The 22,744-nt window shown below is 54.4% G+C and overlaps 1 protein-coding gene across 1 annotated transcript; it reads right to left on the bottom strand.

Annotated features, from left to right (window-relative positions):
- Nucleotides 1-1,391: 1,391 nt before the first annotated feature.
- Nucleotides 1,392-21,122, bottom strand: TTC22 (tetratricopeptide repeat domain 22). The gene is made up of 7 exons (XM_025912499.2): nt 19,944-21,122; nt 7,392-7,447; nt 7,078-7,193; nt 6,616-6,734; nt 5,494-5,655; nt 3,734-3,886; nt 1,392-3,200 (listed from the first exon to the last, which is right to left on the bottom strand). Exons 1-7 carry the CDS (start codon nt 20,508-20,510, stop codon nt 2,664-2,666), a joined length of 1,710 nt encoding a protein of 569 aa, XP_025768284.1. The 5' UTR covers nt 20,511-21,122; the 3' UTR covers nt 1,392-2,663.
- Between the last annotated feature and the right edge of the window lie 1,622 nt (nt 21,123-22,744).

A 22,744-nucleotide genomic window follows, 5' to 3' on the forward strand; every position in this document is an offset into this window, starting at 1 on the left:
AACCTGAGCCTACCTTGTGTGCTAAGCTCAGTGCAGGGCCATGGGGTTGAATCAGAGGTGGTTACTGCTGTAAAGATTCCAGAGTTGAGTGGGGTGGGGGTGGGGGGGGGCGACAAACGTGTTGAGATACTTATGACCCATGGAGAGAGGAAAAAAGGCAATGCAGTGGGGGGCACAACACCCCAAAAGCAATCTGTGCGTAAAAGAGAGTGATTAATGAGAACTGGGAGGATTTGACAAGACCCCCTGGAGGAGGCACCTTTGAGCCAAAGACTTGGGATAGAAATTACAGGAAAAAAGCCAGCAGAGGAATAGTATATGCAAAGGCACAGAGGTGAGGCAGTTTGGGGAGGGAGACCAGGACCCGGCATGGAGGGAGCAGGGCTGAAATGATGGGATGTGTTGACGATCACAAGCCCAACTCTAGACCACAGATGACACATCCTCCAGGAAGGGCTTTGTCCCAGGAGGCAGCACACAACAGGACAGGTCTGGTCCCAATCCTGCCTGGCTCTTCCCATTTTTATCTGTGACCTCGTTCAGTGGCTCAGTGTCCTCATCTATAAAATGAGGATTATGGTGCCTACTCTTCAGGGCTGGTGAGGATTGCATGGTCAATGAGGTTGCATGTGTGAACAGCCTTGCACATAAGGAGGCAACCCCCAGAAATGGGGTTTCCTTTCTCTTTTTGGCTTCTGGCCAGAAGGCGGATACCCTTGCAAGAAGCTCTCGTGTGTGTATGTCAGTCGATTATAGAGTTAGCTACGAATGAGAGTGGCAGAAAGAAAGTTTATTGAAAAGGCTTGACAGGAGTGGGAGGCAATGGAGGGAGAAATCCACGACCCGGAGGTCAGGAAAAGTAAGGAAAGCAGCAAACTGGAAAGCCTGGGGATGCAGACAAACTTCACCAACGTCCCAGTTTTGCCCACAAACTGCCTTGAATTGTTTGTGTGTTTAGGAAAGCAGAAGAAACAGTTGGTTTTCTGTTCTAGGGAAGGTTCCGGGTCACGGTTGTGGGTGGAGAAGGGAGTGGGGGAGAAGAGGACAGGGCTGTGGAGTCACCTGCTGGACTCTGCTGCAGTGGAGGGGAGAGGAAGGCAGGAGGGAGAGAAGGTCACCACCCAGAGCGGGGAGCCATGAAGAGCCATGAGGTGGAATTTGGGGGCCCTGGTCATGATCTCATGGTTTGTGAGTTCAAGCCCTACGTCCAGCTCGGAGTCTCCTTGAGATTCTCTCTCCCTTGCTCTCTGCCCCTCCCCTGCTCGCATGCACTCTCTCTCAAAATAAATAAATAAACTTAAAAAAAAAAAAAGGAACATTATCCTGATGGATATCAGAGTGCCCCATGTGACAGGTGACACATAAACCCTTAACACATAAACACATAATGCTTTAGTGTTCATCAGTTTATTGGTATTTTTCCAAACCTGAACATGCTGCCAGTAGGTTTGAAGTACAGGGGTGGGAGGCTAGGAGGCGTGACTTTGGGCAAGCCACCTCCTTTCCAGGGCTGTCAGTATTGTCAGCTACACACGGGATTGGAGTGCGTGATCTCTAAGGACGGCCCTTCTCAGTCTGTCCTCCATCTGTCATGGGAGACCTGAGAAGCAGTGCAGGGGTGCTGGCCTATCCCTGGTGAAGTTTGAGGATCAGGGATATGAACAAAGCAATGAGTATCACTCACTCTAAAGAAAGGGAAAAATGCAGAATAAATCACAAACCATTATGGGGGTCTTGCCATTGCCGTTACGAACAGCCAGCATTCCCGGAGTCTGGAATTTTAGGTGAAATTGGCTCTTACACGTGGGACCACAAGAATCCAGCACGGCCGTTCTAAGATTTACTGGCAATCAGAGCTTACGTCTTTGACAGTAAACTTCTGCATCTAAGATTCTGTGACTACAAGTCCAAGAGCGTAAAATTCCAAGACTTTTTTCAGTCTCTTGTGGAGGGTTCAAACCTCGGAGCAGGTGGTGCCTCCTGATGGGCGGGGACCCTAGGTTCTCCTAAGCACAGGGAAGTCAAGCAAAGATTCCATTTGATGGGCTCTATTTCAGGGAGTTTGGGGGCCTTTCAGACCAAGTTCACCAAGGGTGAGGCCTGCTGGAAGACTGCTAGGCAGGTGGGGAAAAGCCCTGAGCAGCCGGGTGTAGACTTGCTCTTACCTGCCCGTTATCTCACTGCGCAGTTTTGCCCTCTGCTCTGACATGGCTTTTCTGGCTGCAGGACCTGAGACCCACTCCAGTCAATGTATGTACAGGGGGCTTTATTACAAGGATAGAGTGAGGCTCACGGCAACCCAAAGACAGGAACTCAGTCCTCAAGGATTGCGCACGGGGACTAAAGAGCCGCCAAAACGGGGGCAATTACCTTCGGTATCTTGCATCCATCTTACTTTTTTCGCATATTTGCACAATTCGGCCCTTCATCAGGCAGTTTCCCAGGGGCCTTACCTACTTCCCTGCGGTCCTTAATCAGCCCTCTGTGCCTCGATGGGCATGCCAAACCACCCTGGTTTCTCAACGTCCCTCCCAATACCCGAAAGAGAATCTAATTGGCTCGGTTCAGCAGCCAGCCTATGGCAGGGCGGGCCCGTTTTGAGCGCCCAGACCCGGCCCAATCAGCTGGAGGTGGGCCTCAGCAGGGCGGGGCCTCGAGGGCCCTTAGAGGGAGAAGGCGCGGCGGCCCCGCGGCACGCCCGAGCCCTCGCCGTCCTGCTCCATGGTCTCGAAGAGCAGTCGCACCAGCGCCGGCCGTCCCTGGGCCACCAAGGCTCGGGACAGTCCCAGCACCTCGCCCGTGTGGCCGCGCCACAAGCGCTGCAGCTCCTGGCGCAGGCGCGCCGCGGGGTACTTGCCCTGGGCACGGCGCAGCCACGCGTCCACCTCGCGGCCCAGCTCGGCGTCGCTCAGCTGCTCCTGGCTCCACTGCGCCAGCAGCGCCTCGAGCAGGCAGCCGAAGCCCTCGGTGTGGCTGGAGCCCGCGTCGTCCAGCTCCACGGCGCGCTTGAAGCAGGCCGCCGCGTTGGCATCCTCACCCTTGATGCGCAGGCACTTGCCCCGCAGCAGCTGCAGCTCGGGCAGCGTGGCGCCCAGCTCCGACTCGCCGGCCTTGGCCAGGAAGACGAGCGCCTGGTTCAGCGCCGCCTCGTCCACTGCCAGCAGCTCCTGCACGGCGTCCACGCCCATGTAGTAGTAGACCTAGGTGGATGGAGGTGGGGGGCGAGGGCAGGGCGAGCCTTTCTCTCTGCTCCTTCAGGGCCCAGGCTTGCTTTTTTAAAAAGTCCTTTCATGCATTCATTCCCACCCCTCCCTCCCCCACAATTCTTTGGCAAATTTCGGCCCCGCCCAGGGAAAAGGAGAGGAAGCGCTCATTCCGGTTCCAGCCCACAACTTTTGGTCATATAATCTTGAGCGAGGCAATCTCTGGGCCTCGGTTTTCTCATCTGTAAAATTATGATACTGTCACCTCTTGGAAATCGTCCGTTGTGCCCAGAAGGCACCTCTGGATAGAGTAATGGCCCGAGTGCTTTAGAAAGAGGTTGGTCCTGTTCTAAATGCCCAATGTGCATTTTCTCACACAATCCTCACCACGGCTGTAGGAGGTGGGTAGGTTATCAGGCTGGGGGATAGCTGTATTTCTCCCTGTGTCCTCAGTGCTCAGGCCTAACTTGGCAGAGAGCAAATAGATTTGCAGTAAGCCATTGGCTACTCAAGCCAAGAGGTTGCCTTACCTGGCCAATGTCCAGGTAGGTCTTGAGGCCTGGGCACACCTTGACCACTTCCTCCAGGTCGGCCTTGGCACAGGCCAGGTGGTTCCTGTCAGGCATGCCCCCGAGCCCCATCTTGGCTCGCTCCAGGTCGTGCAGGTAGGCTCTGAGGTGGATCTGTCCATAGAGAGTCAGCTCAGGGACAATGCTCCAAGCAAGGACCTCTGCCCTCCCTTCTGCCCTTTTTCTCAGCAGCAACTCAGGGGAGTTCTGTGGTGCAGTAGAAGGTCCCTGAGACTGGGACCCCAGAGTCCTACGTCCTAGTTCTGTGCCAGCTGTGCTCATCACACCCTTTCTGGGCCTTAGTTTCCCTATCTGTACAACGAGGGGGCGTTGGATGAAGCTAAGAGCCCCTCATTCATTCAACAAATACGTATTGAGTGCCCACCATATGCCAGGCCAGTGCTAGGTACTAGGGGTGCAGTGGTGACAAGTGGCTGGGGAAAAATAAACAGGGTGATAGGCTACAGGTGACTGGGGGAGGGGGCTATTTTAGATAAGATGCAGAACCAAACTTGTGAGAGTTCACATAAGCAGTTTGGAGGGAATGGCAGGTAGCCCCAACTTAAAAGCATCAAATTACAAATAATTCCAGACTCTTATTTTCATCCCCACTTCCTCCTTTCCCCCACCCTTGGAACATTAAAAAAAAAATCTAGAGGTTCTGAAGGGAGGCATGAGAAGGAGGAAGTAGGGAAAAGGGGTGATTGTTGTTGAAGGTATTAACGCTCTGGTTCTAGGAAAGCATCGCGAGGTGGGGGAGGAGGGAGCTCGGGCTTTGGAGCCAGTTGGACTTAGCTGAATTCCAGCCCCCCACTTATTAGCACGTGAGCTGGGGAGGATGTTGTTCAACCTCTGTGAGCCTTATTTTCCACATTCGAACAATTAGTACACTAGTATCTTCCTTGGAGAGTCCCCATGACGGTTGAGAGAACATATTCTAGCCAAGATCTAGCATGGTAGGTGCTCAGTTCATTCATCCATTCACTCACTCATTCATTCGTTCATTCATTCACAAATATTCAGCAAGAGCCTGTTATGTGCCAAGTTCTGCTCCACCAAGAGCCTGTTCTACACACCCAGGATACAGTAGAGAGCAACACAACAAAATTCCCTGTCCCCACGGAGCATGTATTTTAGTGTGAGGGAGAGAAAGACAACATACATGGTAAATAAATAGTATGTTGGGGAGTAATGCGTCCTAGGAAGAAGAAGTAAATTAAGAAAAGAGGAAACAAAATGTTGGTAAGAGGTTGGCATTTCAGTAAGATGGTGCTGGAAGCTTCCTTTTCGTCAAGACTTCCAGGAAGTGAGGAAGGAAGCCAGTCAGGGAGAAGAACATTCCAGGCAGAGGTCATTATCCATACCTCACAGTTTGGGGAATGGAGTTTTAGAGAAGTGGCTGGCCCCCAGTCCCAGAGTGATAGGTGGACAGGCCAGATTTCAACCCAGGTCAGTCAGACCATATTGAGGGCTAACCAAGAAGAGGCTGGACGTCATTGACGAGGTCATTTTGGAGGGATGCCTGCAGCGGGTAGGAGTCTCCTTCATTCTTTCACGCAACAACCTTACGGAATATAAACCTTGTGTCTTGATGACACCTCAGCTCCTTTCTACCATGACGGCTCTGTGACCTTTGGGCTCCGGCAACACAGCCTTAACCCCGGGCCCTTGTTCTCTGATTCCTGATGGCAGGATGAGGCGAAGCTTGCAGGCTGACTCACCTTGGCCCTTGTGCAGTATGCCTGCCAGTTGAGCTCCGGATCCCGTAGGACATCTAGAGCCATGTTGCAGGTGCCAATGGCCATATCCTGCTTCCCTAGGAAGTGGAAGATTTTGGCCAGGCGATTCAGGATGGGGGGTTGGTCCTTGGCTATCTCAATGGCCTAGGGAGGGGAGAAGGGTAAGAGCAAACTACTTGTCTGGTTATTTGCAGGAACCCCATCTCTGGGTAGAGCCATGTCACTTCAATGTTCTTGTTCCCTAAATCCACCTGCCACTAGGTTTGGTCATATGGAACCTAACACTTTAGGGTATGACTCACTGGCACCCAGCTCCCGAGAGTCAGACTCTCATGCTCCCCACCACGTTCATGTGTCCCATCTGGTGAATCCCCCCATACCCTAGGCAAACCTCTCTTCCTCAGACACATCCAGTGCAGGCTCCCCAATTTCCCAGGGCAGATGGAAGGAGGTGCCAGAATCGGCCTCTACCTCCCCCATACTTACACAGTGCAGTGTTTCTCTCTGGGCCACAGCACTTGCCCCCTATATTGTTACTGACCACTGCCTGTCCTGTGTGGGTCGCTGTCTCTGAGATAGTGGAACCTGCAGGGACTTCCTCACTGTGCCCGGGCACAGAGTAGGTCCTCCAGGAGGGGTGGAGGCAGTGTGTTTGTTAAATTGGATAAAAGCTCTCAGAATCCTCATGAACCAGCCTTTATGTTCTGTTCTACCATCTCTCATCAAGGACTTGCTCATTAATCCACCCACCAGCAAACATTAGGGATGTGCCCCGTGCAGGGCTCTGTGCTGAGGGCACAGGTTAATGAATACTATCCTGGGGTCTTGGGACTTGCCTTAGGGTCACATGGCCCAGGGACAGAGCTGGCACAAGACCCCAGCCAAGCCCAGCTTCTTTCCACTATGTCACTGGGTGCAGGGAGGGACAGTGAGAACCACAGCCTGACCGGGAGAAGTCTGAGGCGATATCTGAGACATGGAGAATAGCTTAGAAGACAAGGCTGGAGAAGTGGGCTTGGGGTGGACGTGGGATTCCGGAAGAGGAGGCTGGGGGGGGTCAGGCTCCATCCCGGTTTGACAGGTGGGTGTGGCCAGGGGCCGTACCTTGCCAAAGCAGTCCAGGGGGTCGGTTCCCGAGTACCCGCAGTCGTGGACACCCATGGGGGTGGTGGAGAAGGTGTCCTTCCTCTCCAGCAGCATCCCGAGGTAGCACCAGGCCAGAGCTGGGGGTGAAGTGTGGGAGAGGGGTGTCTAGGAAGCAGCAGGGTGGAGACAGGGAGGAAGCCCAGGACGAGGGAGGGGGCCGGCTCCACGCAAGGTGTCAGCCCCGAGGAAGATGAAGGGAGCGTCTGTGGCCTGAAATCACCAAGCAAGGTACAAGGTACCTGAGTTCTGTGAGATGAATCAACAAGTATATGGGACAGAGGTGGGAGAGAGAGAGAAGCAGGATCCCCAGAGGGAGATGATGCCAGAGGTGGGGACAGTGATGGTGACCGGCAGGGCTAGTGACTGGAAAAGGGAGAGCCAGGCAGAGGCTGCTCTAGCACCTGTCCCCGTGGGCCCTACCTTGGTGGTGGGGGTCCGAGGACTTGAGCACTTGCCGGAGCAGGGCCAGCGTGCGGTTGAAGGCAGGCAGCCTCTTCTGCTCCTCACTGCCCAGCTCCAGGAAGATGCCATCTAGCCTGTGGCCAAGAAGGGGATGTGGGTGGCTGGCACCCCCTCCCAGCTGTCCCTGGGGTGCTGTGAGTACTCCCCAGGCCAGTGGCAGGGAGGGGAACTTGGGGAGCCCTTGCCATGGAAATGGGCTCAGCCGCCTCTTCCCCGGGTTCCAGGCCATGCCCCCCGCCCCCACCATCCAGTCCTCCGCTCCCCAGCCTGACCTGATGAAGAGCGTGGCCATGGTGAAGTACCAGCCCCTTTTCTCCTCCGCTGGGATCTAGGAAAGCAGAGAATGGCCCGTGGTGCTGTTATTGAGGTACTCGAGCCATTATTGTTCATAGATTCCCACACTCGCCCCGAACCCCGAAAAGCAGGAGAGGACACCTTTGATCATGGTCCTGGATCTGCCACTGGTGGCCGAGTGACCTTGGGTGAATCACTTTCCTTCTCTGACTATGGAGGCTTTGACAAGATAACCTGTGTGAATGTCCTGAGTACGGTGTGCATCGAGGAGCAGGAGTGGCATATGTTTCTTCCCCTCCATCTTGCTTTTCAAGCTAAGCTTCCCTCCCCCTGACTCCCCTCCCTGTGCTCTGGAGTCCCCCATTCCAGGGCCCACATGCCACTGGTCACCTTCTTGTCCTCCCCCCCCCCCCCCCGCAATGTCCACTCGCTTCTCCCCTTTGGCGCCTTCCCTCAGCTTCCCCCTTCCTGAGAAAGCCCCTTTGGGCTTGTTTTTAGAGTTCAGCTGAAGCCCAGGACCCCCCCTGAACTGTTTTCCCATTGTTATTCTTGCCAACCTTGCCATGCATTTAGACCGACTTGGGCACCGGATAAAATATTTATGCTGTTATTTATGGGAGTAGCTGCTGCTGCCTCGGGAAGGAATTTTAATGAAAACCAATAAAACCCCTAGTGCATATCAGCAGCTCCGCTTCGGGCTCTGGTCCCTCCCTCCACTTTCGTCTCCTGGTGTGGGTCTCCGGGCTGGATTCTGCGCTCACCACCCCCCACCTACCATGGCCTCCTCAGCTCAGGATCCCCATCCTCTCTCCACCCCGACTCCTAGCAGCAGTGAATGCATTCGGTCCAGCCAGCATTTCTGGGCATCTGTGTCGTGAGCCCCTGTGTTGAGTGCTATAGGGATGTGGCCCTGAACCGGACCTACACCCTGGCCCAAATCGGTTCCCGATCTAGCTCGGAAAACAGACCCAGGCATCAATAACAGGGCTTGACTGAGCGCCTGCCATGTGCCACGATTCTGACACCCAATCTCTCAATCTCACCATAACTTATCAGGTACGTATCATCTGCCTCTTACAGAGGACCAGAGGCTCAGAGAGGTAAAGTGACTTGCCTGAGGTCACACAGCATGTGAGTGTCAGAGCTCGAACTTGTACTCCCTTTGTTAGGCTCCAAAGCCCAGGCTCCCCTTACACACCAGGTTGCCAGTGACACTAGTATGAGGCAGAGTTTGAACAACAAGGCCATGAAAATGATGTGGACAAGCGCACCGGGATGAGGAGGCCGCTCCCAGCTGAAAGACTCTGAGAAGGTCTTGCAGAGGATGGACTGTAAGGTGAGGCTTGAATAGCAGTGGTGTCTCAGAGGCTGGAATGGGGAGCCTCTGGGGAGGCTGTGGATGAGCTTAGAGGGAGAAGAGAGAAAGAGGGGCCCTGTGAGTCAGATCCCACTGAGTGGAGTGATGTGACGGCCCACTGAGGCAGGGGTCTTCACCCAGCGCCCAGGCCAGATCACCTAGAGGCGGCCCCGCTAATCACACTTCTTAGCCATGATTCACCAAGTATCTTCTCTGTTCGGCCCAGGCTGGGTGACGCAGACAAGAGAGGAAAGGCAGGTCCCACCTTTAGAAGCTCCCAGTGTGGCGTGAAAGCCAGATGGTCTCACAATCAGGGTGGAAGGAACGCCAGGGGTTACGAGCAGAAGTATCCTACACGATACAGGAGTGCCCACAGAGCGAGGGGAGGGCTTGCCGGAGCAGGGTTCTCCAGGACAAGTAGGAACCACCCAAATGGACACCAGGAGAGAAGGCATCAGATGGAGGGGACATCGTGTCCCCTCAGAGGTGAGGGGCCGTGGTGTGTTGTAAGGGGCGGGGGGATGAGCCAGCAGGAGGGGCCCCTGATTGCCTGGCTCAGGACCTGGAGTTCGTGTGCAGGGCAGTGGGGAGCCATAGAAAGGGGAGTGCCAGGATCCAGTGCGTTTTTACATTCACATCACCTGGGAGGGTGATCCTGGCACTTAGGTGCGAATATGTATATGGGGCTTTAGCTGAGAATAGGGCTGTCCAGAGGGGAGAGCGCAGTTGCCAAGGGTTAAAGGGCATCCTCGAGGGCTCAGGGGGGAAACATTTGCCACAGCGGAAGGCCAGGATGGGCTTTAAGCCTTTGGCTTAGGACCGAAGGCGTAAGTTCCTCAGGCGTCCTGGCTATCTAAAGTATGATCTCATGACCTCTGGCCCCATGCCCACTTGGAGGTCGGCCAAACTGAGTCACGGTGGGGAGACACAGGATCTGCTCCCTTGTCCAGGCTTCTGACAAGCAGGTATGGCCCCAAGCGAGAGCAGAGGCTCGCGTGGCTGACGGGCCTGGCCATATGAGGTGGGTGACCCTGGACGGATGAGTTGCCTCTCAGACGCTGTGTCCTTATGTGCAGAAGAGGATAATAATATAGGCCTCACAGGCATTGTGAGGGCAGTGGCCAGCTCAGAGTACATGCTCCATAAACATTTGATCCCTTTTCTTCTGGCGTGGGTTAGAGTTGAGCTGCGCTAGGGGTATCTAGGAGGCTGCTCTGTCCATGGGACCTATTTCAGTTCCCTGTGTGGCAACGAGGTCTCGGGCCCTGGAGTCCAGAGGTGTCCTGGCCCACCCTGCTGTCTACCAACCTGCCCCACCCCATCACAGTGCAACGAGGGCCTCAGATCCCCCGTGAGGTCCCAAGCACCTTTCTCCCCAGTGTCGGAGAGTAATGTGGTATCCTCAGGGCTCTCCCTGGTTCCTCTTGTTTGGCACTCAAGCCGCAAGAAAGTAAGTTATGTGCCCAAACCACAGTTAGTACCTGACAGAGCGGCACTTAAATTCATGCCTTCACAATCCTAGCCTGAAGCATTGTCCACAGCACTGTTACCTTGATTACTCTCCTCTCTCTGAGGATACTGAGACCATGGAAGTGAAGCAACGTAACCACGGTCACACACGAGTTAGTATCCAGACTTAAAACCCATTGGTTTCACCACCACTCTTGATATCCTGGAGTAATTCAAGAGCCTGGTTATGGTTTGCACTACACAGGCAATACCACCACCTGGTGGCGGTATGCCTGAATTGCAGGGCTAACTCCTCATTCCCTTCAACTTGAAGGTTAAAACAGATTTTCAGAAAAGAAACTAGCTGAGCGACATCTCTACCACAAATCCCAAACATAGTCCCTCTTCAGATTCCGTCGAAGAGTGACACTTGCAGGAGAGCTTATGGGGTTGCAGATTTGGAATGGGGTTATTGACATAAACAGATCTAGTCTGAGGCCTCATCTGTCCTAGCTTTCATCTTCTATCCCCGTGATGAAGCTGGTGGACTCTGTTCACTCTGCTATGCAATCCTGGCCTGAAAATGGGCTGTCTCTTTAAAAATCCTTCTGGTTGTAACTGAAGCAGCAGCTGAGGCTGTTGCCAGGGGCAACCTGGCAAGCCACAGTGCGTTAAATTAAATTAAACAGGACTCTGGCTGCTCCCCTCCCCTCCTGGAGAAGGGAGGGGCTGCTCCACCTCTCTCCTGGAGAATAAAATTGCTGTGAAACCTCTCAGGGCTGCAAGGCATTCATTTCCAGAGTTATAGCTCCCAGGGGCAAGGTGTTTGGAGGCAGCCCGGGAGTCCCTGAAAGGGCTTCTGCCAGAGGAGGAGTCTTCACTGGGGGGTCTGCCCAGCCTGGGCTCTGGGCAGCACAACACGCTTTCTCTTGTTTGGTCCTCGTCACAGACCTGGGAGATGGGGGTTCCAGGTCTGTAGAGGGGGCCAGCCCAGGCTTCACGCTGGAGGGGTCTCACATTAGGCTGCCCCTCATGGCAGATCTGTGGGAGGGAACTGGGCAATGCCCAGGCACCAGCGCCAACCCTAAAGTGAAATCCTTAGATCCTGGGACCGAGTGAGGCACAGCTCTCAGGCAAGGGGTCCGCAGGACATTTCCCTACTCCCCAGAGGCTCGCACTGTTATTTCCCTCATTTTAGAGAGGCAGAAACAGAGGCTCAAAGAGGCAGAGGCTTGCCTACTTGACCCGGCTCCTCTGACGTCAAGTTCATGTTCTTCCCACAACATCCAGCTGCAAGGGTTTGCGCGGTGCTTACCGCTTACAGAGTGGACTCACACAGATTCCATTCGATCCTCAGACCCTCCCGTGTGGAATGTAAAATGTGTCACCATTACTCTCTTAGCACAGACAGGAAAACTGAGATGGGCCCATGTCCTCAAGGTCACACACCAGCCGTGTAAAAGCCCAGACTGAAACCTGGAAACGGTGCTTTTGTTGCTATACTGATAACAGCAAATTTTTTGGAGCACTTGCTAGGCACCAAGCACATAGTTTGCGTGTTAACCCATTCCACCCCCAGGGTGACCTATGAGGTGGTGACGATGATTGGCCCAATGTTACGGAAGAGGCAACTGTGGCCCAGAGTGGCACAGCTAGAAGGCAGCAGAGCTGGGAACCCAGCAGCCCAACCCCACCACCTTTGCATCTAATGACTCCAGACGAGTGGTTCTCAAAGTGTGGCCCCCGACCAACAGCAGCAGCGGCACCTGGCAATTTGATAGAAATGAGAGTTCTCGACTCGCTGAATCCGGAACTCTGCAGGAGGGGGGCGTGTGGGGGGGACAACCTGGGTTTCAGTAGACCCTCTGGTGTACTAGGTCCTCCCGTACTGCACCGCGGGGAGCTCAGTGGTTGGTGGATCTATTTTTTAAATGGGCCAGAGGGTCAGAATTGTGATCCTCAGGGAAGCCTGAAGATCCAAGGTCCTGCAGCCGCATGGGTGAGCGACAAAGGTAGGTGATCTGGCAGAACCGACAAAGAATAGTGTCAGCACAAGCCACTTAGCATCAGGACAAGCCATTACAGAGCTGGTTTGGGTTAGCTCAGCGGGTACGAGGATGGAACTTGGCCATCCCATTTACTTCAAAAGGTGGCCCCCGGAGAAGGAAATGTTGGGGTGGGGGGGCTTGGCTGTTTTAAAGGATTTCAGTAGAAGTAATATACGAAGGACCTACCAATCTATATGCGTCTGAATAGGCTCTCAGAGACCTTGTTGGTTCTTCGGGAAAATAATTGCCTTGCCATCTGAACTTTGCCCCTTTATGACATTGTACTCTACATTTCGGATTCCTTTCTGACTAGTTCTCCTTCGGGAGAGGGGGAGTGTGAAGGACCAAAAAGAAGGAGCATTTCCGAGCATCAAGTCTCCACTGGGCAACTCAGGGCCTCTGAGAACTGGATCCTCACGGCAGCCTGCGAAGGTGGAAGGCATCCTCCTCCCCTTCTGAATGAGGAGACAGAGGCTAATAAAAAAGCCACTGCCCAGCCCCACAGCCTGGGGTGGAAGTGCCAGGATTCAAGTTCAGATCTGCTTCCCTCCAACGCCCCTGTTCTTTCCACCTCATCACGCCGACCCTGTGAAGGCTGATGCTGCAGAAATAAAAGTCACAAGGTGGCAGGCTTCAGGAATGTGTTCTTGCACAACTGGAACGTCCTCTGTGAGAACACAGAGCAGGCTCCCTGCTCTGTGCCCAGAGCCCTGCCTCCACCCCAGCCCACCTGTGGGACACACTCCAGAAAGGCAAGGGCAGGAGTCCTTCTTCCCCTCACCTAGCTCCTGCTGCGGGGGGTGTGGAGAATACACAGAGGGTTGGGATTGGAGTCCCATTCCTGCCTCTGCCTCCCCCAGGGATCCTGGAAAGGCCCCCGGCCCAGCCCAGGCTTCAGCTTCTGCATCTGGATGATCCCACTCGGCCTGAACGTGTCACAGGCCTGTTGGGTGGGGTCCATGTGACGGGTGGAGGGGATTTGAAGGAGGGGTGCTATGCCATGAGAGTAAGTCACCTATGCCTCCCTGGCCTGGCTTCCCTGGACGGTCTTCATGGATTTTAAGATTTGAGCAGATTGCCCTCAGCTTCCCACTATCACCCCTAGGTCTGGCACGGCACCTAGATGGGCCATCCTGGCCTCCACTGATTCCCTAGACTTGCGGGACCGTGTTGAGCACTTCTCTGTCCCACTGTTTACAGAAAAGGGACCCTGTCTAGTCCTGAGTCCCAACCCAGCTCTAGCACCAGGAGAGACTGGGTGGGTCTAAGGAAGTCTCCTGCCTTCTGCGGTAATAACAGTGATGCCCGAATGTTCTCTGTCAGCTCCTCCCATGGGTCTGTGCTGTGTGCGCCTTAGCATTCTTTTCCCCTGTAGAAGAGGTAGCTGGGCCAGACGATGCTAAGGGCAGGTTTGACTCTGGGATCCTGTATCAATGAGGGGGAAGCCAGTTTCCCAAACTTGCTAGGTATGAAGGGAGATAAGCCAGCAGTAAACTCAGAAGGCACTAGATAGGCAAATTTGAATGGCTCCAAGGCCAGCAGAAGGTTGGAGCTAGAGCCCAAGAAAGCTGTGCCTCGGCCTGGGCTTTAAGTCCAAGAGACCGGAGTTCAGTTCCTGCCAGTCACTCACGGCTGTGTGCCCTTGGACAAGTCACTACATCTCTCTAGCCTCAGTTTGCTCATCTGTAAATGGACTGATACCAGGTCTGGCTTCCCAGCATCTCTGCGAGGACCCCTGACTTAGAGTGGGGTCCTCCCCAGTGCTATTGTTCTTTTCCTAAGACCGGCTGGGGCTGGGGCGAGGGAGACCTCAGGAAGGGCACGGAGGAGTGGGGGTGCTTGCTGAGGAGAGACCTGGGGGCTCCCTTGTGTCCTGGGTCCTAGCAGCCCCGTCAGGGGATGAGGATGGGAAGCCTGTGGCCACTGATGTCGCTGGGGCTAGGCCTTCCTCTGTGAGCACAGTTACACTTCCCACAACACTGTCAGGCAGGCATCTTGGACACTTGGCGCAGTTAAGCAGCTGGCCCGGGTCACCCAGGACATGGCCGGCAGGGCAGGGACTCCCTGAAGCCTGTGGACTCTCGCGCTGACACGCTGACCATAGTCACACCAGGGCACCCCCCCCCCCCCCCCGCCCCCCAAGGCCCCAGGGTCTCAGAGCAGCTCTGGTCCTGGAAGAGAAGGGGAGAGTGAGGAAGGAAGGCTGAGGGGGAGGGGGACCACGTGGGAGGCCAAAGCTCTGTCAGGGGGGGTGTTCGTGAATTCTAGGTCTGCAGCCGGCTTTCCTGGTGGTGGCTGCAGAGGTAGGTGTGTGTGTGTGTGTGTGTGTGTGTGCGCGCGCATGTGCGAGCGTGCAGGGGACCCTGGAGCTACTGACCAACTGTGCCCTCTTGGCCCTTCCTACCAGGTCCCCACCCCTCTGGGTGTGGTGACTGATTGGAATGACCACACCTTTGTTTGTGAGGCTGTGGGCCAGGCCTCTAAGCTCTGCCTCCCTCTCTGCCCGCCCGAGCCGGCAGGTGCAGTCTGGGCAGCCGCAGTGCACTAGGTCACCTCGGGCGAGCCACTTCCCTCCCTGACCCTCTTGTGTCGACAACTGGCAGTGTGTTGAAAGTTTGAATAAAAATCAAATGCAGTCATGGGGGTGCCCGGGGGGCTCAGGTGGTTGAGCACCTGACTCTCGATTTTGGCTCAGGTCATGATCCCAGGGTTTGGGATGGAGCCCTATGTTGGGGCCCCTCCCCTGCTTGTGATCACACACCCTCTTTCTCTCTCTGTCTCTCAAAATAACTAAATAAACGTTAAAAAAAAGATTCTTTCCCTCTGCCCCTCTCCCTCGTTTGCACGAGCTCTGTCTCTGCAAAGAAATAAGAATAAAAAAATCAATCAAAGGCACTAATGAGTGTAAAATTCTTTGCTGCGGGCCTGGCACCCACAGCGGTGGAGGCCCTCATCATCACCCCGGGGCCATGAGCAGGCGTAAAGGACCTGCATGTGTGGGGGTGGGGCAGGTGTGTGTTTAGCCACCAGTATTTGGGTAGAGGGGAAGAAAATCAAATAACTCAGCTAGCTTGGGACAGGGATATTTCTTAGAGAAAGGTTTAAGTTACCTTCTTTTAAAAAATTAGGGGTCTTGGGGCGCCTGGGTGGCTCAGTCGGTTAAGCATCTGACTTCAGCTCAGGTCACGATCTCACGGTCCGTGAGTTCGAGCCCCGCGTCGGGCTCTGGGCTGATGGCTCGGAGCCTGGAGCCTGCTTCCGATTCTGTGTCTCCCTCTCTCGCTGCCCCTCCCCCGTTCATGCTCTGTCTCTGTCTCAAAAATAAATAAATGTTAAAAAAAAAATTAAAAAAAAATTAGGGGTCTTATCCAGATGGCCAACAGACACATGAAAAAATGCTCCACATCACTCATCATCAGGGAAATACAAATCACAACCACAATGAGATACCACCTTACACCTGTCAGAATGGCTAACATGAACAACTCAGGCAACAACAGATGTTGGAGAGGATGCAGAGAGAGAGGAACACTTAGGCACTGTTGATGGGAGTGCAAACTGGTGCAGCCACTCCGGAAAACACTGTGGAGGTTCCTCAAAAAATTAAAAATAGATCTACCCTATGACCCAGCAATAGCACTGCTAGGAATTTACCCAAGGGATACAGGAGTGCTGATGCATAGGGGCACTTGTACCCCAATGTTTACAGCAGCACTTTCAACAATAGCCAAAGTATGGAAACAGCCCAAATGTCCATCAATGGATGAATGGATAAAGAAGATGTGGTATATATACACACACAATGGAGTATTACTCGGCAATCAAAAAGAATGAAATCTTGCCATTTGCAACTACGTGGATGGAACTGGAGGGTATTCTGCTAAGTGAAATTAGTCAGTCAGAGAAAGACAAAAATCATATGACTTCACTCATATGAGGACTTTAAGAGACAAAACAGATGAAGATAAGGGAAGGGAAACAAAAATAATATAAAAACAGGGAGGGGGACAAAACAGAAAAGACTCTTAAATATGGAGAACAAACAGAGGGTTACTGGGGGGGTTGTAGGAGGGGGGATGGGCTAAATGGGTAAGGGGCATTAAGGAATCTACTCCTGAACTCATTGTTGCCCTATATGCTGACTAATTTGGATGTAAATTAAAAAAATAAAATAAAATTTAAAAATATAAGGGGTCTTTAGGCTTAAAATCCAGTTATCCAATTAAATGAAATGTCACAACAGGTACAAACACCTCTTGGATGTCCCGCTCTATGCTGGACACTGAGTGGTGGGGGCTAGAGAGGCCTGGCACACGGGCTCACTGTCCAGGTTGCAGGGCATAAATCACTTGGAGAGAAGCCAGAGGCTGGGAATGGCTCTAAGAGCAAAGGCAAGTGCTGTGCGGGGGTGGAGGGTGGGCAGGGAAAAGGGCTGGGCCCTGATGCGACGTGCACCCTGCCTGCAGCCTTTCGGGTTCTCTGTCTACCTCTGAAGCTCTTAACACCCCTCCATTTTTAAATTTGTCACCAAGAATCCATCTGCGACCGTGCAACTGTGTGTGTGCGTGTGTGTAAGAAGGGGGTGTCGGCTGGAGGGTAGAAATGACAGGTAAGAGCGGTCTGCCTCCTCACATTTTCGTAACTTAAAGAAAAACAGGAGGGAATGAAGAGCTGAGAAAGGAAGTGACAAACACCCACTCACGTACACTTTGCTCCTTTTTGGATCACGGGTCCAATGATTAACTTTATAATGTTTTCTCTTGCAATTTTAGGGAGCGCAAGAGTATTGCTTCTTCAGCCACTCTTTATCCTTTGAACCCCAGAGGCTCCTCCCTGCTGGGGACAGTCCCAGCCCCATTAGGATGGAAAAGCTCTTGCAGCCAGAGCACAGCCTGGGTCGGACCACCTCCTGTGAGCGGGGACCCTCTCAGTCGGGGGTCCGACACCTGCTGCCCTGCTGTCCCACCTCCTCCTTCCCCGGCCCCAATTCTGACTTCATCTTTGCCCCCATCCTTCCCACCCCTCCCCGCCATACATGGCAACCCACCTCCTCTCTCCTGACACTTCCTCCCATCTGGGAGGTGGCCCATGAGGAGTGTCCCTCACCCCACATCAGCCACCGGCACTCACTGCACCCTTACCTCTCTGACCTCCCCAGAAAGAGCAAAGGCTTTGAAGTCAGACAGAGTGGGGCGGATTTGACTGCCACTTACTAGGTCTGTGACCTTGGGCAAGTTACTTAGCCTCAGTGCGTGCGCCTCAGCTCCCACATCTGTAAAACGGGATCAGAGGGTTCTTGTGAGGACTGAGATCAGGTCTGGAAGGCACTCACAGAAGACGTTCGTAAATATTATCGTGTGAAGTTGCACGTTACGTGAAGGAAGGCTTCAAGGTGCAGGTGACATTTGAGTTGGGTTTTGATGGATGGAGTCTACTTTCTGTGCAGAAGGCATAATAGCTGCCCAGGGAGGTATGAAACAGCGCAGCATGTTTGGAGGAGTAAAAGTAGTTTCGAGTTGCCAGGAAGTGAGGTTCCAGGGAAGTAAGAGGAAATGCAGCGAAAGAGGGGAGCAGGAACCAAGTTTCAGATGCCATGTTGGTAGTTCTTGGGCCACCGTGTGCTCTTCTGTGTGAGGCTTCTTCTGGCCGCCCTCTTTCTAAGCCACTCAGCTGTCACCAAAGCCCTCAGCCTCTGCAGGCCCCATCATGCAGGACCTTTGCACGCACCACGCCCCTGCTGGGAGTGCCCTCGCCTCAGTCCTGCCAGGACACTCCTGCCTCTTCCAGAACCTTCTGCCACTCACTTGTGCTGAAAGGAAGTGTTCCTTCTCTGAAAGTCAGTCACTGCCACTCTATCCCCAGGACCTGGGCTGCGGACTCCGATACCTAGTGCTGAGGTCCCCGAAGGACACTTCCATTGCCAGCCTCTGGGGTCCTGTTTTTGGTTCAGGAAGTAAAGCCCTCAGACATGGCTGTCACACGACACAGGCCACTAAATGAATGGCTGTGGCCTCGGCCAGTAGTAGGCACATCTCTGGCATGTTCTGGCTCCCACTTCCAGGGGAGGAGCTCAGGCAAGGCTAAATAAAGGAACACATGTTTGCTTCTCCCTGTGTCCACAAACTTCTTAAAGACAGGGCCTGGCACATAAGTGTTCAATACATGTTAAGATGTTGAGCATCTGCCTCTCAGACAGGCCCAGAATTTACCAGTTTATGGGCACTTGTACCCCATGCTTTGATTGCACAGTCACAGGAAACCTAAGGCAGAGATCACTATTGTTAATGTTCTCGAAGCAGACACGAAGGCCAGAGAGGAAAAGTGACTTGTCCAGAGCCACACAGCAAAATACAAAGAGAGTTGGATGCTTGAACCCAAACCTCTGCCTTCACGCCCACCTCCTCCAGGAAGCCTTCCCCCTGTTCTCAGGAAGGGACGTTATAGACCATCCAATCCCCCCCCTTTCTGCCCCTACTTCACAGAGGGGGAAACCACAGCCCAGAAGGGAAGGCCCAGGAGGGCCCCCTGGCTCCTAGCTCAGGGCCCTTTGGGCCCTGCCCTGCTGCTGGGACCACACTGAATACACGCTACACTAGCCGTGCCTCCCACTGTGGAGGCATGCTCGAATGCTCGAATGCTCGAAGCTGGCATTCAGGGTCTGGGGCTCAGGCTTTAAAACAGAAAACCTGGGTCCCTGTGGACCTCCCGCGATAAGCACAGCTACCCCCAACCTGGGGCAGAAGAGGCTTTTCTGGGAGGTTCTGAGGAGGCTCTCTCAGCCCCGGAGAGGCAGAGGTCATCTGCAACCTTGCATCTCTGTGCCGGCTCTATTCTAAGTGCTTTCCAAATATGAGGTCTTCATGGCGACATCAATCAAATGGGAGCGCCCTCATCTCACAGCTGAGGGAGCTTAGGACGGAAGTACCATTATTATCCGCATTTTGCAGGGAGGGAAATGGAAGTTAGGTGGCGTTAAGGATGGACCGGAGGTGAGAGGTGTCTGGGGTTGGGATGTGAACCTGGACTATCTGACCCAGAGCCTACCGTCTTGACCTCTAGCCTGCGCTGTTTTCTTTAACCCAAGTCCGTGCCCTCTACCCCACATTCCCCGAGGTCTGGACCCCACATTTCCTCTCTGAAGCTGGAAAAGGCTTTGGGTGGAAAAGGCTCTGAGGGAGGTGTGCAGAAGCTTTGTGAATGGAGCCCCGGGTGTGTGAAGGCTTACTGTTATTTATATGTCACACATCTAAGCCATTATACAACATCCTCCTTATCAGCCAAACCTTGCCTTTGAGGAAAAGTCATGGTACCTCTCTGAACTCTGGTTTCTTTTTCTGTAACAGGAGGATAATGCCCTTACATCATTACACTTGCTGGGAGGAGCGAGACGAGAAGGGTGGGTCGGCCAGGCTGATTTTGCAGAGTTGCCAAAAGAGAAACCTAGGCAGGCCTTCCCGCTAGGAAGCGGGTCCACGCCCTAGCCCCGCAGGGAAAAGCTACAACAAGCCTGGTCTGGGCCCCAGGGCCTGAGGGATGCTGGAGAGGAGGGGCGCACCGAAAGCTTATTCCGGAAGCCAAAGGGCCAGGGTTTGGGGAGGGTCTGGGGTGCGGGGGCGTCCCTGTAGACGTTGGGGGCCACGACCCCAGCCCTCCCGGCCTGGGGAGGGTTCACCCACCTGCTGCCCGTAGCCCAGCGCCTTGTCGTAGAGCGCGATGCCGGCGGCCAGCACCCGCGCTCGCTCCTCCGGGCTGGCGCAGCCCACGTCGAAGCCGTGCGCGTAGCCCTGCTCCGCCAGGCAGCGCGCGGCGCGGAGCCGAGGGTCCCCGGCCGCCTGGCCCTCGGCCGCCAGGCCCATGAGGCCGGCCAGACGCCCGGCGCACGCCTCCTCGTCTTCCTCCTGGCCCAGCCTACCGTACACGTGCACCAGGTTGGCCCAGGCGTTGAGGTTGCCCGGGTCCTCGCGGGCCACCTCGAGGAAGCGCTCGCGGGCCTCGTCCAGCTCCTCCAGGTAGAAGGCGAAGGCACCTAGGAGGTGGCGCACGGCGGGGCGCTGCGGGGCGGCCGCCAGCTCGAGCTCCTGCCGGAGGCCGTCCCGCTGCAGCTTCAGGTCCCGGGCGCGGAGCGAGGCCGGCGAGCGCGGCTCAAAGTTCAGCTGCATCTCCAGGTGGAAGTGGCCCGGCAGGTAGTCCAGGTCGTCGACGAGGGCGTCCAGGTCCTCGGCCGCGGCCTCTGGCTCCGCCATGGCAGCCCCCCTGCTCCCCGGGCCTCGCCCCTACCCCCGGAGGCTGCGGTGAGTGGGGTGGGTGCCGTGGCCGGGGCGAGCCCGGCGCGGGAGGCGAGGGGCCGCGCGGGAAGGCACAGGGTACTGCCGCCTCCGGCTCCCCGGCCGCCTCCCGCTGGTGGGAGGGTCTGAGCTTCGGCTCCGGGAGCGCCCTGTGGGTGTGTCGGCTTTCGCTGCTCAGCGGCCCTAGGATGCACGCATTGCACAACCAGGTATGCCAGGAAAACAGGTGCATTGCCAAATGCGGGGCGCGCGAACCCCGGTGCGTGGCAAAAGGCCTGGTTTTACTCTCTCCGCTCAGCAGGCGGGAAACGGGCTGGGGAGGAAAGGACTTGCCCGGGTCACAGAACCGAGCTGGGCCCAAGCATCCTGGAACCCAGCTGGCTGAACCCCAGCCAGGCCCTTTCTCCGCGGGCGCTGCCGCACTCTCTCTGCCTGAGCTCGCTGACTAGGAGGGCCGGGACTGGCCCTTCCAGCGGCCTGTGGAAGCCGCCCTCACTCCTGCTGTCCCCACCCTCTCCCAAGTGCCCGTGTTCTCCTTCCTCTGAAGGGAGCCGGCCACTTCTCTCGGCTCTTCCTTAGGCCGTTAATAAATAATGGCTTCCCCACTTAGGATTTCCCTGCCTCCTCTGCCCTGCCTTTGCCATCCCTAATAATCTGTGACCTTCATAAGTATGAGTCACTTCATGATTGCATACCTCACACTTTCCTTATCTGTGACATGAGGGTGACATTCTCTCCCCTAGAGGTAGGGCAGATATCAAGGGTAAACCTGGTGAATGCCACTCTGGACAGCTGCCAGCAGCTCCCACTCCACCCCCTTGGTTCCCATTCTATCCCATATGCCCCCTGTGGCCCAGTTTTCTTGCTCTTGCTGGTCTTTTCCCAGGACGGGCACTGGTTCCCTACCGTCTAGAAGGCAGGGCTGTACTCCCTGCTGCAAGGCGGCTGGTCCTCCAATGCTTGGGCTTTGTAGCCTATCTGAGCTTCTGAGACCCTCCTGCCCCTCCTTCCACCTGGGCAGGGCTCCTGACACCCTGTGTCTCCAGCCTCTTGAAAAAGAGACCAGCGTTTTCAAAAGAGGAACTCAACCCCCTGGGGAAAAGCATGCCTTGAGCAATAAAAAGGTAAATTCAAAACATCATCCCGGTGCTACTTCTCACCTGTAATTTTAAAATATGAAACTTAACGAGTTTTCGTCAACAAGAATTGCTCTAAATCGCTGGTGCCCGTGAGATGACCCCTGGGCTCCGGCCTTCTTGGAGGCATCAGGGATGGATTCCCAGAGTGCTTGGCTCTCCCCCACCCCGCCTTTTGATTGTGGTAACACCTGCTTAGCCTGAAACTGACCATTTTAACCATTGTTAAATGGTTACATTTAACATGTACAGTCAGTAACATCAAGCACATCCCTTTTGTTGTGCAGCCATCCCCACCATCCTTCCCCAAAACCTTTCATCTTCCCAAAGGGAAACAGTGCCCATGAAACAATAGCCCCCTGATCCTTCGTTCCCCAAGCCCCTGGTAACCACTGTTCCACTTTCTGTCCCCCTGAATTTGAATACTTTAATTACCTCCTGTAACTAGAATACTATAATATTTGTTCTTTTGTGACTGGCTCTTTTCACTCAGCCTAAGGCCTTCAAGGTTCATCCGTGTTGTCACAGGGTCAGAATTTCCTTCCTTTTTAAGGGTGACCGATATTTCATTGTATGCATGTAGAGACCACATTTTGTTTATCCATTCATCCGTCGGTGGACGGGTGGGTCGTTTCCACCTTGGCCGTAGGGAACAATGCTACGACGGACATGGGTCTGCAAATACCTGTTTCTGTCCCTGCTTTTAGTTCTTTTGGCTATATACCCAGAAGTGAGAAGACTCGGTCATACCGATGTTTAGTTTTTTTGAAGAACTATCATACTGTTTTCCGTAAGAGCCACATCATTTTACATTCCCACCGACAATGCTCAAGGGGTCCAATTTCTCTACATCTTTGCCAGTACTTGGTATTTACTGTGTTGTTTTTTTTTTAGTTCACCTGTTTATTTTGATAGAGGGAGCACACACATATGCGCAGGGGAGGAGCAGAGAGAGGGAGAGAATCCCAAGCAGGCTCTGCGCTGTCAGCGCAGAGCTCTACTTGGGGCTGGAAGTCACCAACCGGGAGATCATAACCTGAGCTGCAACCAAGAGTC

Source organism: Puma concolor, chromosome C1 (assembly GCF_028749965.1).
Source record: "Puma concolor isolate L17-30 chromosome C1, mPumCon1.1.hap2, whole genome shotgun sequence".
Lineage (NCBI taxonomy): Eukaryota > Metazoa > Chordata > Mammalia > Carnivora > Felidae > Puma > Puma concolor.

Bases quoted from the DNA above. Each gene is read 5' to 3' on its own strand.
- TTC22 (XM_025912499.2), bottom strand. From the start codon at position 20,510: ATGGCGGAGCCAGAGGCCGCGGCCGAGGACCTGGACGCCCTCGTCGAC. The intron at 5,656-6,615 runs GTACGGCCCCTG...TCCCCTCCCTAG, and splicing joins CCCTGGACTGCTTTGGCAAG to GCCATTGAGATAGCCAAGGA. The intron at 3,887-5,493 runs GTGAGTCAGCCT...CTCTATGGACAG, and splicing joins CATACTGCACAAGGGCCAAG to ATCCACCTCAGAGCCTACCT.